The following is a 15,864-nucleotide window of genomic DNA, read 5'->3' as shown; positions in this document are numbered from 1 at the left end:
CCATTGTTTTAGGTACTAACACATGGGTTTACACTCCCTTAAGTATGTCCCAGGAGGTGAGCTGGGGGTGGGGGAGATGTCTACACAGAAGGACAAAGTATGGCTTGACCGACTTCTAGGACCTTCTAGGACGAGCTGCTGTGCAGAGAAGGCACCTGCAAAGCGAGAACGCCCAATGCCTGTGAACGTCCTTCAGCTCCATTTGATTTCTCACCCCGGCCTCCAGAACAAGGAAAGGCACATCAGGGCCACCTCATGAGCAGTTGGTGAGCAAGAGGCTAAACTACATGCCGAGCAGCAGGCCTCCCGCTCTTCCTGCTTCTTCACATGAAATATCAGTCCAGCTTCCTCCTCTCTGGCCTTTGCTGCAGTGTCTATCACCCAAATCTCACAGCAGCCAGGAATGGACCAAGTGGCCACCGCCCTGAGCATCAGCCCCACTTTGCCCCTGATGAACTTAGAGACCCAGACAAGTGTCTGCTCAGATCCACAGCACACCTAAGTGGGGAGTTGTGTGCGGCACAGATGAGCACAGCCAACACCCCAAGTCTTAGCCTTCAGCGGGGCTTCTTACTGACACAAAGCAGACTTCTTAGCACTCACAGCAATAAATTCAAAATACTGATGAGCTCTGAAAGTGCTGAAAGTGTCCCATGTCTTGTCAAATGCTCAGCCACAGCTTCATTCTTTGTGTGAATTAAATAATCCATCTCATTAGTATGCAAATTTGCTTTAGTCTTTAATAAATGGTGAAAACTGTATGTATACCAAATAACTTTTAAATAAATGTCTTTAAGATTTATTAGCAATAAAAGCTTGATATGTCTATTTTATGACTACACACCCAGGTTTGAGTTTCCTCTGGCAAGATAGGCTTGCAGAAGTGTCTCTGGGGCCATTACAGAAGTTGTTACAAAATTCATTTACTAATTTGCTAGGAAATCCTAGTCATCAAACCAAACAGCAACTTTTAAAATCGAACACTGGGTCTGTGAGCTGCCTCAGTGGGAGAGGCTCTGCACACGGGCCTCACACACTAAGTTCAAGGCCCAGACCCTCAAGGTGACAGTGGACAACAGATTTCCTACAGTGTCCTCTGACTTCCACATACATGCTGTAGCATATGTGTGCCTGCGCGCGCGCGCGCGCGCGCACACACACACACACACACACACACACACACACACACATATACAAATTTAAAGTCAGACATTCTAACGCAATCCAATACAAAGACACTAACCCAGTACTCACATCCCGAGGAATGATGCAGAAAGATATTCAAGTCTTTGTTTTCCATTATCAAACCATTCTGTTCCTTAGAAACCTACAACTCAGAATACAGGATAGCCTGGAATCTGAGCAAGGTGTTCCAGGTAGTAGGGCGTAGGAGGATGTCACATCTAAAATGGCCCTAAACACACTTCTGCCAGTTTCTACTCCACATTCACGATAATGCACAAGGGTAATCCCTGCCAGAAACACCACCAATTCGTTACCCGTTAGACTGAAATATTTGGGGTTATACATTCAGAAGTCTTTTTACTGTTCCCAAATTGTTGGTGAACCACACACTCAGTATGCAGCCCCACTTGGGGTCCCCCAGAGGACTCTACCTGTCTGAAGAACTCCGGGAAGCTGAGTATGGGCCCGTTGTGGAAGACAGGATAATAGAAGACATAGGCCAGCAACCATGGGAAGGAATAGGGAGCGCGCTGGGCAGGTGGAGGCTGCCAGCACAGCTCCAGGCTGAAGCTGGTGTAGAACAGGCATCGCACCGTCAGTGTGAACTGGAGCAGATAGTATTCATTTTCTGTCTTGTACCACCTCCTCTGCAAAAGCAACAAGCAGGGACAGCTGTGAGTGAGTGGCAAGGAGGCATCAGCTCGATGCAGGAGCTGCCTGGGGAACCGGACCATGGCTTCCCCTAGGAGAGAAGCAACGGGAGAAAGCAGTGTCAAGAAAATCCCACCGGCAACCAAAGCAAGCAGCCTGAGGTGCCGTGTGGCTGGGCGGCAGAGCACACGTGCCTTGCACATCTGGGACCCTTGGCACCAAAAGAAACACTTTATGGCAGTGTATACAAGATTCCAAACCAGGAAAGAATTTTAATTTGGTCCCTACGGTACTGGGCAGGATGTACACAGAATTAACCACTCAACAGCCATACAGACTGCCTCTTGCCCAATGTCCACCTCCACCAAACACACAACTGACAAACAGTTGTGTCTGTCACACATCCATGGCACATATCAAGGCTTGGTCTGTGACCTTGAGGCAAAACACCCTGTTTTCACTTTCTGTACATAGTGCTTCTGTGACTAGCTATATGAGTAGATAATTAATATGCTATCCTATCCACTAAGAATAAAGACATTTGTCTGAATGTCTTGGCAGGTTTAAGCATAAAGAGAGGGAAGGGCTCTGTTTCTAACCCTCTGGTCCCATGATGTTAACATCCAAACTGGGAGAAATGGTAACCCTGGATAACCTCTCAAGGCTCAGACATAAAAAAACCAAGACTCATGAATGCAGATAAGATTTGCAATAACCCTTGTTGGCCACTAAGCGGAGCTCCATGAGAGGCTACTGTTGTTCTCACAGTGGTGAGACATCTACTAGATCAGAAGCCTTCCCGTGCCCTCTCCACCCCACCCCCACCTCCCCACCCCCGCTCTCCCCCCACACATGGTAAGGTGTGCAGGGGGGAGGGGACTTACCTTAACTTCCTCCACACTGTGCAGCCTCAGGGTGGAGAGCAGGAGGAGAGAACACAGCCAGGATAGGAGCACTGACCGGAACTGGGCCACGCAGAAGGCGATGGTGGTGTGCAGAAAGACCATGGCCACGCCAGGAGCCCCCAGAACACACCAGCAGGCCCACATTCCATAGACCATGACGATCCAGGGTCTGTGCTGTTGAAGGGTGGTCCAAAGAGAAGGACAGGAGGCGAGTTAGTGAGTGTGGCTAGGAAGGCACCTGTACGGATGAGAGCACGCTTTTGTGACCAGTCATCTGCCAGGTCCACCAGGAATCAAATAGTCTCCCACAGCTCCTGCCTTCAGAGCCTCCTGGACTGGATCCCACAATGGTGAGACACTCAGCTGACTCCTGAACAGACACAGGAGGGAAGGTCACATCCCCACGCCCTGCAGACAACGTCCTCCAGAACCCAGAATGAGAATGAGGGTCACAGACACTTCTGGGGAGCCTCGGCAGAAACTGGGACGTCTGCACCATGACTTTCTGATGTCTTAGACTTAAAATCAAATGCCTAATTACATCTTTTTAGAGTGTTCAACCTGTGCATGTTCTGCTAAGGACACCTATGGATGCAACCCAAGACAAAAACTGTGAACTCGCTTGAGGATCATGAGGCTTTTTTTTTTTTCAATTTCTTTTCATAACTCAGTTTTGCAGTCCTTGAGTGTGAATTTTTTAGATGACATTGTGACCCAGATGAAGCTGAAAGGTTGGACACCCTTAACATACTATTTACAGTCAAATTTATGTCACAGAAAAACCTCATCTTCTCAACTTTCTGTGATGTCAAGATCTCTGATTGACACATTAATCCCATTTCAAGAGGATTCAAATCCTATTCTGTTTAATTAGCAAGTAACTCAGTTGTTCCACTGGTTAACCAAACAGTGGTTAAACACATCTTTGCTGCCATGATGCCTCTTCCTGTGTCCAGGTGCTAAATTCTCATTTTAAAACTGCAATAGGTCTGGGGAGACAGCTCAGTGGATAGAGCACTTGCTGTGCAAACACGAGGACCGGAGTTCAGATCCCAGCACCTCTGCAAAGCCACTCATGCTAGCATGCATCTGTAAGCCCAGCACTCCTATGGGGAGGTGAGAGGCAGAGGCAGGAGAATCCCTAGAAGCTCGAAGGCCAGCTAGCCTGAAGCACCCAGCAGTGAACAAAAGACAGGCTGTCCTCTAATTTCTACACACACACACACACACACACACACACACACACACACACAAAGATAAATAATTTTTTAAACTGCAATAAAGGGCCAGCAAGTTGGCTCAATGGGTAAAACTGCTTGTCGCCAATGTTGCAAGTCTTGTGATGTGAGTTTAATCCCCATGTGAAGGTGGAAAGGAAGAACCATTTCTACAAAGTTGTCCTCTGACCACACAGGCCCCCCACACACACACAGCATAAACACACACATCAAAAAAGACTGTGATGAAGAGATAAGCATGTGTCTGAGTAGGTGACTACCGGCATATGCCAGGCCTTTGGTATGATTCTTAGCTTTACCAAAAATAAAGAAAAGAAAAAAGAGTAAGTTTTTTTTCATTTTATTTTATGTGTACAGTGTTTTGTCTGCATGTTTATATGTGCACTGTGTGTGTAAAGCTCACAGGAGATGGTGGAGTTACAGATGGTTGTGAGCTACCATGAGTGCTGAGAACTGAACCCTCGGTCCTCTTAACTGTTGAACCACCTCTCTAGCCCCCGGGTTTTAATATTAAGGGGCAGTTTGTCAGCATAGTTTCATGTCTGAAGCTTTGCGTCACCATGAACTGTAGCAGGAATCTTAAAAGTCTTGCTAGTTCCTCAGCTGGTCTTCTTTCCTCAGACTGTAAGCTTCTGAGTCCTCCTGCACATGAATCTCAGCTGAACTGTGCTGCTCCAAAGCCTGAATGCTGAACCAGCCAAATGCTGCTAGTTTCTGGTCTTCACGCCTTTCTTCTGGTCTTCACGTCTTATATATCTTTCTACTTTCTGCCATCACTCCCTGGGATTAAAGACTGGATTTCTGGGATTAAAGGCGTGGGTCACCATGCCTGGCTGTTTCTAATGTGGCCTTGAATTTAGAGATCCAGAGGTATTTCTGTCTCTGAAATGCTAGGATTAAAGGAGTGTGCTACCACTGCCTATCCTCATGTTTAATATTGTGGCCGTCCTGTTCTCAGACACCAGATAAGTTTATTTCGGGGAACACACAATATTTCGGGGAACACAATACCACCACAATGAACTACCTGCATGACCTTCAGCAAATTACATAAGCTCTGTAAGGCTCTCTTTGCATACAGAACAGTCACTATCTCCCAAGGTCATCATGAGTACAATGGAATTGTGTGTGAACTATGCACATGCAAAGTAAGGGCTCCTCCCGAGCTGTGTCTGTAGTTCAGCTGAGAGAGCACTTGCCCGATGTACATGAGGCACTGTGTTCACTTTACAAAATGGATATAGTGACACATACCCATAATTCTAGTACTCACAGGGAGAGGCAAAAGGGTAAAAAGTTCAGGGTTATCCTGAGTTATATAGTGAGATTATAACTAGCCTGGACTATAGGGGGCACTGTCTCAAAAAAAAGTGTGATAAGTGTGATGCGTTTTGAATGATGGGTTTTCAGAGAATTTTCAAAACTGGAAAGTCAGATAAATGAACTTAGGCCTTCTGGTGGAAATGGGGAGCTGGGCCTGGCAGCCCAGGGCCTGCCCTCCCAGCTCCTCGGGAGGCAGAGGCAGGAGAATCACAAATTGAAAACCTGCCTGGGCAACTCAGTGAGACCCTGTCTAAAACCAAAAAGTAGATACAGGACTGAGAGCATAGTTTAGTGACATAGGGATTGCCGAACACACATGTGGTCAGAGGTTCAGTCCCCAGGATGACCAGAGAGACAGACAGACAGAAAGACAGAGGAGCCAGAGAGAACCAGACGCAGGGCAGGCCTGGAGTGTAGCTTGCCCATCTTGTCCCATCTTGTCCTAAGTGTAACCCCTCGAAGCTACCGCCCACATACTCCTCTTGTACAGACCTATATTCCAGCTCAAGAGAACGTCTGAAATGTGAGACTAAGTCAGCCACTTTCGCGTTCCAAGAAAACCAGAGAAATGTGAAGTTCATTTTTACGGTTTTTTCCATGCTGCTAACCACAGAAAACAGCCACATAAATTTGCTTCAAACTTTCCCCAACTCTCCCACCTCTGGGCAGAGTCCAATTTCCAGAAACAAGGTTGCCAAAGACTAATTTAGCACATGGTTTTAACAAGTGGCGGGGAAAGGCTCTTTTCAACACAACCTACAGCATGTGCTATGGAGACTGTGCAAGCATGTCTACACACGTATGCACACACAGTCACACTTTTAGTAAGTGCCATTTGATCTGCTTGGGAAAAACCTGTTTGCTGAGCTTCATTGGAAACTCCCCACAGACAGAAGCTGCTCCAACTTGGAGCTGAAAGAGCCTTCAGAAATACCTAACCAGCCACGCTCCAGGGAGTCTATGATGGATGTGACAGAGCCCACAACAGCCATTTTGTGTGCAGACAAATGCACCCCACACCCTCAGCACTGGGTGCTGTCCTGCGACTGCAGGGGAAACACTCTTCCACTGACCTCAGACTCCCCAAAATTTGCACTGTCGTCACCCTCCCCACCTCACACATCCTCAGGATGTGCAAACCAGAATGACACTAAAATGCTCATGCACAAAGTTAAAATGTTAAAACGACACTGGCATCCCCGCCCACCCGAAACATTATTAAAACCCAGATACAGCATGGCCAGTCCCGAACTGATCTCAGAGCAGGGAGGGGACCTCCACTGCCATTACCACAGTGCCTTCCACACACAGGCTGAGCTCTGGAATCAGTGGTACAGAGAAGGGTCGGAGACACCAGAGTGGCAGGTCCATAAGCAGAGCCTAAGCAACCCTCCTCCAACCATCTTCACCCCCATGTGCTTATGGAGGGTCCAAGCACTTGTCTACCTCCTAGATACATGTGTATGAAACCAACCACATGAACCAGAACAGAACTGTTGTAACTTTTCAAAAAACCCAAATAACATGCATCATGTTTTATCCCAAAACAATGCTTCTAACTTGTCGTTAAATGGGCCAGAAAGTTCTTTCCTGAGTTCTCAGGGATCTGAACAGATACACGGGACTTTGGTCACATGTTCTATGTCAGTCTCAGGTTTCTTTAAAATGTTAATTTATTTTTCTTTTGTGTATATGAATCTTTGCCTGTGTGCCATGTACATGCCATGTACCTGAAGAGGCCAGAAGACAGTGTTGGATACCCTGGAAGTGGAGTTACAGATGGTTGTGGGTGCTGGAAACTGAACCTAAGTCCTCTGCAAGAGCAGCAAGTGCTCTTAACCACTGAGCCAGCCGCCTGACTCAGGTTGTTAAAGCCCACTATCTTAGGGTTTCTACTGCTGTGATGAAACACATGACCAAAATAACTTGTGGGGAAAAGGGTTTATTAGGCTTACACTTCCACATCACTGTTCATCACTGAAGGAAGTCAGGACAGGAACTCAAGCGGGGAGGGAACCTGGAGGCAGGAGCTGATGCAGAGAGGTGCTGCTTACTGGCTTGTTCCCCCTGGTGTGCTCAATTTGCTTTCTTATAGAACCCAGAACCCTCCTCTCAGATGGCTTTAGCTTGTGTCAAGTTGACATTAAAACCATCCAGCACACCCATCTAGAAGTCAAAATGGCCCAGTTCATTTGCATAAGACTCAAGTGAGAAGTGTGGTGATTACTGATCTCTAGAAAAGAAGGCACAAGAATCTGAACTCTTCCCCAAGCTTCCATCACCCCGCCTGCCCCTCCCCAGGGTTACACACACACACACACACACACACACACACACACACACACACACATCTGGGATTCTGTAGCTCTAGGTTGACACCCACCTACTTACCAACCCAGGAAAGTGAGGAAAAAATAAAATCAACCTCAAGATTGAGCTATAATGTTTCTAATTTACAACTTCAAATTTTAAGCAAATATAAATATATACATTTTTCCTTTTGTGTATGTATGTGTGTGCATACATGTTTGTGGGTATACATGCATATGTATTCATGTGTGTTTGGAAACCAGAGGTCGGTCTTGGGTGTGTTTTTCCTTAGGTGCCATATATCTTTTATATTTTTATATTTTATTTTTATATTTTTATTATTTTATGTCATTTATTAGTATTGGGGTCTGTATGTGGGTGTGTGGGTATGTGTGCAGGTGTGTTCATGCCAGGATGTTTATGTGGCAGTGAGAGCTAACTTGTGAGGGTAAGTTTTCTCCTTCTACCATGTGGATCCCAGGGATCAAACTCGCATCATGAGACTTGGAGGCAAGCACTTTTAATGACTGAGACATCTTACCGGATCACAACTTATTTTTTGAGACAGGGCCTCTCACTGGCCCCAAGCCTACCAAGCAGGCTAGGCTGACTAGTCAGTGAGTCCCAGGAAAGCTGCTGTCTCCCTCCCCCACAACATGCAGCATTTCTATGTGGGTTCTGTGAATCAAACTCGGGTCCTCAGCGAGATAAGAACTTTACTCACTGAGCTGCCTCACCAGGCTCACAGTGTTCTTTTTCTAACTGAGGTTTTCATTGAGATACCTGTGGGCTCACGTGCACTTGTAAGAAATAACAAAGACAGATGCCTTTTTCATTTCACTCAGTTTCCCCCAAAAGTAACCATTGCAAAACCAAAGAATATTATCATAATGAGGACACGGATATAACTACAATCCACCAAACTCACTGATTTCTCCGGTTTTGTCCCTATTTTCTACACAATTCTGCCACATGTGTAGGTGCAGTGTCCACCAGGGCAATTACCTAGAACAGTCCTGGAATCCACACCCACTCCACGTTCCCCTTACCTTCCCCATCTCCCACCTGTTGATCTCTTCTCCATTTCCAAAATTCTCCATTTCAAAGAAACCACACAGCACACCAGTGGAGACACAGCTCAGCTGCTGTGGCCGCCACTATCCTCACTGTCTGTGAGTGCAGTTTTCCACAGTATGGACAACCAGTTTGCTTAGTAATGTCCCAGCTAAAGGACATCTCCCATGTTTGCAAGTCAGGGTTGTTTCAAATAAATCTGATAACCACATCTCTGTAGAGGTTTGGGGAGTTAGAAATCACCGTTCATTTCCCGGGAACGAATGCATGCCTAAGCAAGCACCAGCTGGCAGCATGCCAGTCACATGGCTAGCGCCACAAACAACTTTCTGGTCTGCCATGTTCATCACCAACAGGGGTCCATGTGTGAGCCCCCATTCCACACCCCACAAGCCTACATGCTGCCCCATGTTTCAGCAGAGGCTTTCTGCAAGGGACACAGTGCTGTCTCACTGTGCTCTAGCCACGGGGATGAGAGCCTGCACAACGTGACACTTGGTTAGATGGGCTGAGGGAACTCTATGTCAGCAAACAATGACCCCACTTAGCTCTCTGGATTCCAAGGCTTTCAGTTTTTAACAGATGAGAAGAAAAAGAGGAGAAATTCTCAAAAGTCCAAGATGTTACAAAAACAAACAAACCAGGACTTTCCTAACAACAGAGCTGAAGCCGGACTGAGAACACCATGGCCTTCTGATGGGTGCAGTGCACATCAAAGAAAATACGGGCAAGCAGACACCACGCCACATCCCACCGCAACTTGGGCCACTGACCCACTTCTCAGAATGGAACGCGACCAGTTTCCAGCTGATGGTCTTCCTGAGTAAGCTGAAATCCTTTCTTGTTCATACTGCTTAAATGTGAAACCAGAATCTAGCCTGGGACCTAGCTCAAACAATATTAAATGGCAGAATAAGTGGTTGAATGGGAGCAAGGAAGGCATGGATTGATGGGTAGATAGGTAAATACTGATGGGTGAGTCAAAGGGTGGAAGGGTGGAAAGATGGACATGAGTGGGTAGACAGATGTATAGACAAGTGAGTAGGAAGAGGTGGGTAGGTGAATAAACTGGGGTGGGTAGATAGGGTGTGTAGGTAGGTAAAGATGGTTGGAGAGGAGTGTGGGGATTGGCAGGTGAATGGATGGGTGGAAGGGAAAATGGATGAATGAGTGAATGGTGGGTATGATATGGGTAGGTGGATGGTAGTGGGTGGATGGATAGATAAATAGGGTAGGTAGGTGGATGGTAGTGGGTGGATGGATGGATAAATAGGGTAGGCAGGTAGATGGTAGTGGGTGAGTAAATGGATGGGTGGGTAGACAGATGAATAAAATGGATGGATGGATGGATGGATGGTGAGTGGGTGAATCAATGTATGGATGGATGGGTAGACAGATGGGTGGTGGAGAGGAGAATGGGTGGATGGGTAAACATCCCCAAGTCTTCAGATTTAACTTGACAGAAGACAAAATCAGCATCAAAATGCTGGGCTTTGATCCACTAATATGAAAGTCTACCATCTTCCACATCTCCAGATTCTACCTCACCCTTGAGAAAAAGCTTCCTTCTCTGCCAGTGCAGACAAAGGCATCCCTTCACAGCTCATGACCCGCCACCTGCTTCCACTCACACCCACCAGTCCACAGTAGCCTGGTACCAGCCTCAGAGAAGATGCCTCTAACAGAAAGTACTGCCTGTCACCCCATCACACTGGGTACGGCACTACCTGGGACACTAACTAACCATTAGACCTATGCCCAGGCTAGAACTGGCACCAATGACAAAGTCAGAACCCAGCTTAGAAAACACTCCGGCAATAGCCCCTCTCATGCCACTCTGTGTTTGCTCCAGGTACTTGGGATGCAAGTGCCAAGTGGTAACCAGATGTGCCTCAGCTGCCCTTGTTAGCTTACATCTGTATCGAAGACTGAGAGCTCAAAGCTTGGTCAGCACCCCCACTGGCACTGAATCAGACTACATCTGCCAAGAAACCACTCAGTGAAGCACTGTCGGAGAAACAGAAAAAGGGACGTGGCTTGTTACATCTTATTTCAACTGAAGTAAGTACTGAAATAAATAAATATAAATATATCTCACATAGGAAAAAGTATATATATATGGAGTCTCCCCTCAAAGAAGAAAAAGTAATCTACTCCAGACAGCCGCATCCCACTCAGCTCTTCATGGGAGTGAAGGGCAGCGGGCCCTTATCCAGGGAACGTCATCTCCTTAGACAGGCACTAATGGAAGGGGCAGAGCAAGTTCCAGGAGAAACATCAGCGCACCAGGTTCTATTGGTGTGTGGATCTGACACTCCTCAGGGAGAGACTGCTCACCCCACAAAGGGCCAACCCCAGAGGACCAGGTTCCTCAGCCCAGTGCACACCCAGCAGTGAGGACCTGAGTCAGGGCCACGACTAACCATGCCATTCTCCAGCCAGACCACAGCAACAAGAGCACAGAGCCCCACAGCAGGTCAGCCTTCTCAGAGCTCCCACAGGGTCATTTTAGTTCTGAGAGCAGAGAACACAGCGTCTCGGGTGGTGGGAAGCCACAGAGGCATGAGAGGATAGAGGCATCTGTGACCTGCCCCCACAAAGCCCAATCATAACAGACCCACAGCCAGAGCTCAGCCATTATTCAGCCTCCTTTGGTCTCCTCACAGAGCTTGGAGGAAACCCAGAGAGGGGCTGACCTGGAGGAAAAGCATTTAATCTCAGCCAAGGAGCTCAAGGGAAAGCTTTATTACTTTATTATTTTACATGACCAGAGGAAGGGAGGAGGGGAAGGGAGGTAGAGAAGGAGGAGGAGAAGGAGGAGGAGGAGGAAGAGGAGGAGGAGGAGGAGGAGGAGGAGGAGGAGGAGGAGGGGGGGGGGGAGGAGGAGGAGGAGGAAGAGGAGGAGGAGGAGGAGGGAGGGAGGGAGGAGGACTATGCTCCTGGAAGTAGCCTTGCCCTCATTAGGAGGTGGTGGCCATCATCCTGGATGGAGGTGGGAAGCATTCTTCTGGAGTCAGGGCTGTGACCAGAAGCCAACTGGTGACTCTCCTGCCCATCCCCCACCCCCACCCCCACCTGCACTGCCCAGGATTCAGTATGCTCCAGGGACCACAAAGCAGACACAGCTGCAGCCCAAATCTTCCACCCTGAAGAAGCACCAAAACCATTCCTGCCAATGAAGGCCGCAAGGAACACTCGGTCCAGGTGGTGAGAGGCTGGGACTACTGTGGCCAAGGTCTGGGACCAGGCTCACAGAAAGGCCAACGGACAAAGAAGCACTGTGGCCGGCCCAGCGGCAAGCAGACCTGCCAGCCAGCGGCCTCCCGGTCCAGCCTTGGCCACACAAGGGTGAGACACAGTGTGAGATGACTCAGCTCTCACTCTGCCTCCTCCCCAGCAGGGGAGAGAGAGTTCACCTGCCCAGCCAGACCTGACAGTACCACATGGGAAGCGGAACATGGTAGCTCCACTTCCCAAGCCAGAACTGCAAAGCCACCTCCTGGGAGGCCTCCGACTCCAGAATAGCCAGTGTGCCTGGCCTGCTCCTTGCCCTCTGCACTTGCTGCAAATGGGGTAGCCACCACCGGGCCAGGCATGGCTCGGTGATCAGCGCTGCTTCATTTCTGGCTTTCCAGTCAGCTGACCGTCCCTCCCCACCGCCCCCATAAAAGCAATCCAGTTCCCAGTCCTATGCCTGGACCAGCCTGAACGGAGCAGTTCAGAACACACACAGTCACAGGCCCAGAGCCCGCCTCAGTCCTCGAGGACTGTGGACCCTGTCAACACTTCCCTTCTTTGCTCCAGTGTGAGGGGCTAAACCCAGGTCTCCACACCTTAGGCACAAACACAGCTCTGCCAGCCTGCCTCACTTCTTTCTTGAATACCACAGAGAAACTTCTAGGAGCAAATACCAGAGGACAAGAGGAGCCACCACCAGGTCCTTGGCTCTGCCCACCTGCAGACATTACAGAAAACACTGCTTAGCAGTCACTCCCCAGAAGCCAGTGCCGTCTCCACTGCAGATCTGAAGACACACTCTGAGGCCAGAAGTGACTTACATTGACAGACTTGATGGTTGCACACACTCTGAACACTCCAAGTGCGAGTTCTACACCATGGATTCAACCAGCCCTGGCTAGAATGATATTAATATTAAAAATAAAGCATACATTTTCCTTGTTGTTACTCCTATATAGCACAGTATCACAGCTATTCAACTTCTATATTGTATTAGGAATTACAAGCAAGATGTTGAGAGGATGTGTGCTAGTTATCGGCAAATGCCACGCCATTTTATATGGCCTTGGGGACCAGTGAGAGCACTCAGTACATAAAGGTGCCTGATACCATGCCTGACAACACAGGTCTGACCTCCTGGTCCCACATCATGGGAAGAGAGAACTGACCACAGCAAGTTGTCCTGTAACCTCTACACGTACCATAGGTCATGCATACACACACAAACACATACACACACATACACACACACACACACACACACACACACACACAGAGAGAGAGAGAGAGAGAGAGAGAGAGAGAGAGAGAGAGAGAGAAATAATTTTTTAAATTTACTTCAGACACTTAGGCATCTGTGAATTTTGACATATTTAAGGGTTCCTGGAAGCAATCGTCCAGTGGACCCCAAGGTCCACAGCAACACTGCCTCAGAAGAGAAGCCCAAAGTAAGAGCTTCAAGTAAACTGAGTCCCATACTAGGGACTAACGGCCCGACACATGAAACTGTTAGTGCCCACACTTCTGAGTCTCCTGTGGTGCCCACACTTCTGAGTCTCCTGTGCGTGGAATCATAGCTGATGTATTTCTCTACAACTTGGCTCACTAATTCACCATCACGAGCCACAGATGCACCAGTGCTGACCACAGCAGCTATAATCGGCTCTATTTCACAAAATGGCTCTCAACAGCTCATCTGTGTCACCATGATGGACACCGGTTGCATCTAGCTCTCCATCTCCAGAGAGCACATCAGGATTCACACTGCTATCTGCTGGTGAATGCCACTGCAGAGGACCCACGTCCTCCCTTCCAGAGGAACTTGGGTGGTCAATGCTTGGTCTCTTCAGGGAATTCTTGCTTATTTTTGCCAAATTGGAAAGTATGAATTGATAACTTGTGGCTGTTTTTAAGATACATTTGCTAAACCAGGTGCTAGTGGCACATGCCTTTCATCCCAGCACTTGGGAGGCAGAGGCAGGCAGATTTCTGTGAGTTCGAGATCAGCCTGGTCTACAGAATGATTTTCAGGACAGCCAGGACTATACGGAGAAATCCTATCTCAAACAAAACAAAACAAAAACAAAGATGAATTTGTTAAATTATTAATGAGATTTGACTTTCCCCCAAGTTTAGGGATAGTAATTCATTTACTTATGGGTAGAGAAGCTTTGTTAGAAATAGAATGTTAAACTGTGGAGATGGAAAGATGGCTCGGTGGTTAAGAGCACTGGCTGCTCTTGCCGAGGACCCAGGTTCAGGTCCCATCACCCACAGTGCAGCTCACAGCCACCTGTAACTACAGCCCCAGGGGACACCATGCCCTCTTCTGGATACACACACACATGCAGGCAAAACACATATACATAAAACATTTAACTGAGTTAGGGGTAATTAATTTATTTATTTTACATGTATGAGTGTTGTGCCTGCATGTTATGTGCATGACATTTGTACCTGGAGGAGGCCAGAAGAGGGTGTCGGATCCCCTGAGACTGGAGTTACAGACAGTTGTGAGCTGCCATGTGGGTGCTGAGAATTGAACCCAGATCCTCTGGAAGAGCAGCCAGTGCTCTTCACTGATGAGCCATCTCTCTAGCCCCCGAAAAAAGCAAAGAAAAACAAAAATTAATGAGAAACTTCTATTATTAAAAATTGAAAAAGTAAACATAAATTTGAAGAATTTATAATAATTTACTAATAATAAATAAACTCTAGTGAAAGCTGAGGCACTTTCACTAGTTAGAAAGAAAGATGTGCTCATCATCACCTTGGGAACAACAGAATCCCAGTATATTATTTATCATTTGATCCATTCTAAAGTTCTATGAAACTTGAACATTCCAAGGCTGACAGGACCTAACACCGTAGCTCTGCCACTGCGGAAGTCAAGTGGCCACTGAGGTACAGAAGTCGTCAGTATCATTAATGAGGGTGCATGCTGCCCAGGCTTCCATCTTCGAGACAGAATCAGAAAGCACCAACTTTCCAGAAAAGATGTTCAGCACACACCTCTAACCAACCAGGGACCAGCCTGTTCTCAGGCTCAGTGCTGGTCCCTCCCTGGGCCTTCAGGGCCTTTTGGCCCTCAGTTCCATCACCTCCTTGAGTCTCTCAAGAGAACGGTGTTTGCCTCTTGGATTGGTCCAGGCCAGTCTGGTTGGGTCTGGGTCTCTCTTGCAGATTTCCAAACACAGGCTTTTTTTTTAAGCTGAGGATCGACCCCAGGGCCTTGTGCTTGCTAGGCAAGCGCTCTACCACTGAGCTAAATCCCCAACCCAACACAGGCTCATTCTTCACTTTAGGGACTGGTAACAAAAAGCCTCTATTGGCCAAGTCCTGGGCAAAAGCCAGGCAGTCCCAAGTGACAGGATGAGCCATCCTAGAAGTCTCCTGGGCTCCCTGGTAGCTAGCTAGCCCTGCGAAACTGCCACATTCCAGCCTCTTGTGAAATCTCTTTCCAAACATCTGCTTTGAAGTCAGAGATCAATCTTCCCTCAGGAGCCGTCACCTTGTTTTTTAAGGGTCTCTAATTGGCCTGGAGCTTGCTATGTCGGCCTGGCTGGCTGCCAGTAAGTTCCTGGGATCTGCCTGGCTCCAGCCCCTCAGTGCTGGTGTTTCAAGCACCACCATGCCCAGCTCCTCTTCATGTGGGTTCTAGGGGTCAAACTCAGGACACTGTGCTTACACAGCAAGTATGTCACTGACAGCACACACACACACACACACCCAGCTCCGTTGCTACTTTTTAAAAGATTTATTGTTATTCTACATGTATGGATTTTGACCTATGTGTGTATATGCGCACCACATGTGAAGCCAGATAAAGGCAATGGATCCCCTGGAACTGGAGTTACAGACCATCATTGTCTTTCTCAAGGTTTCTATTGCTGTGATGAAACACCATGACCAAGGCAACTTGGGGAGGAAGGCTTTATTTG

At 47.8% G+C, this 15,864-nt stretch overlaps 1 protein-coding gene across 1 annotated transcript in view; it reads right to left on the bottom strand.

Moving 5' to 3' along the window:
• Hhat (hedgehog acyltransferase) overlaps positions 1-15,864 on the bottom strand; it is a 266,168-nt gene that overhangs the window by 208,367 nt on the left and 41,937 nt on the right. Inside the window, exons 5-6 of the mRNA XM_036202504.1 lie at positions 2,721-2,915; positions 1,617-1,832 (exon numbers count right to left, since the gene is read on the bottom strand). Of these exons, the coding sequence (XP_036058397.1) occupies positions 1,617-1,832; positions 2,721-2,915 (411 nt within the window). The remainder of the gene's footprint in view (positions 1-1,616; positions 1,833-2,720; positions 2,916-15,864) is intronic.

This window comes from Onychomys torridus, chromosome 11 (assembly GCF_903995425.1).
Source record: "Onychomys torridus chromosome 11, mOncTor1.1, whole genome shotgun sequence".
NCBI lineage: Eukaryota > Metazoa > Chordata > Mammalia > Rodentia > Cricetidae > Onychomys > Onychomys torridus.
The sequence above is the reverse complement of the archived record's forward strand: the minus strand, read 5'-3'. Positions and strand labels throughout refer to the sequence as shown.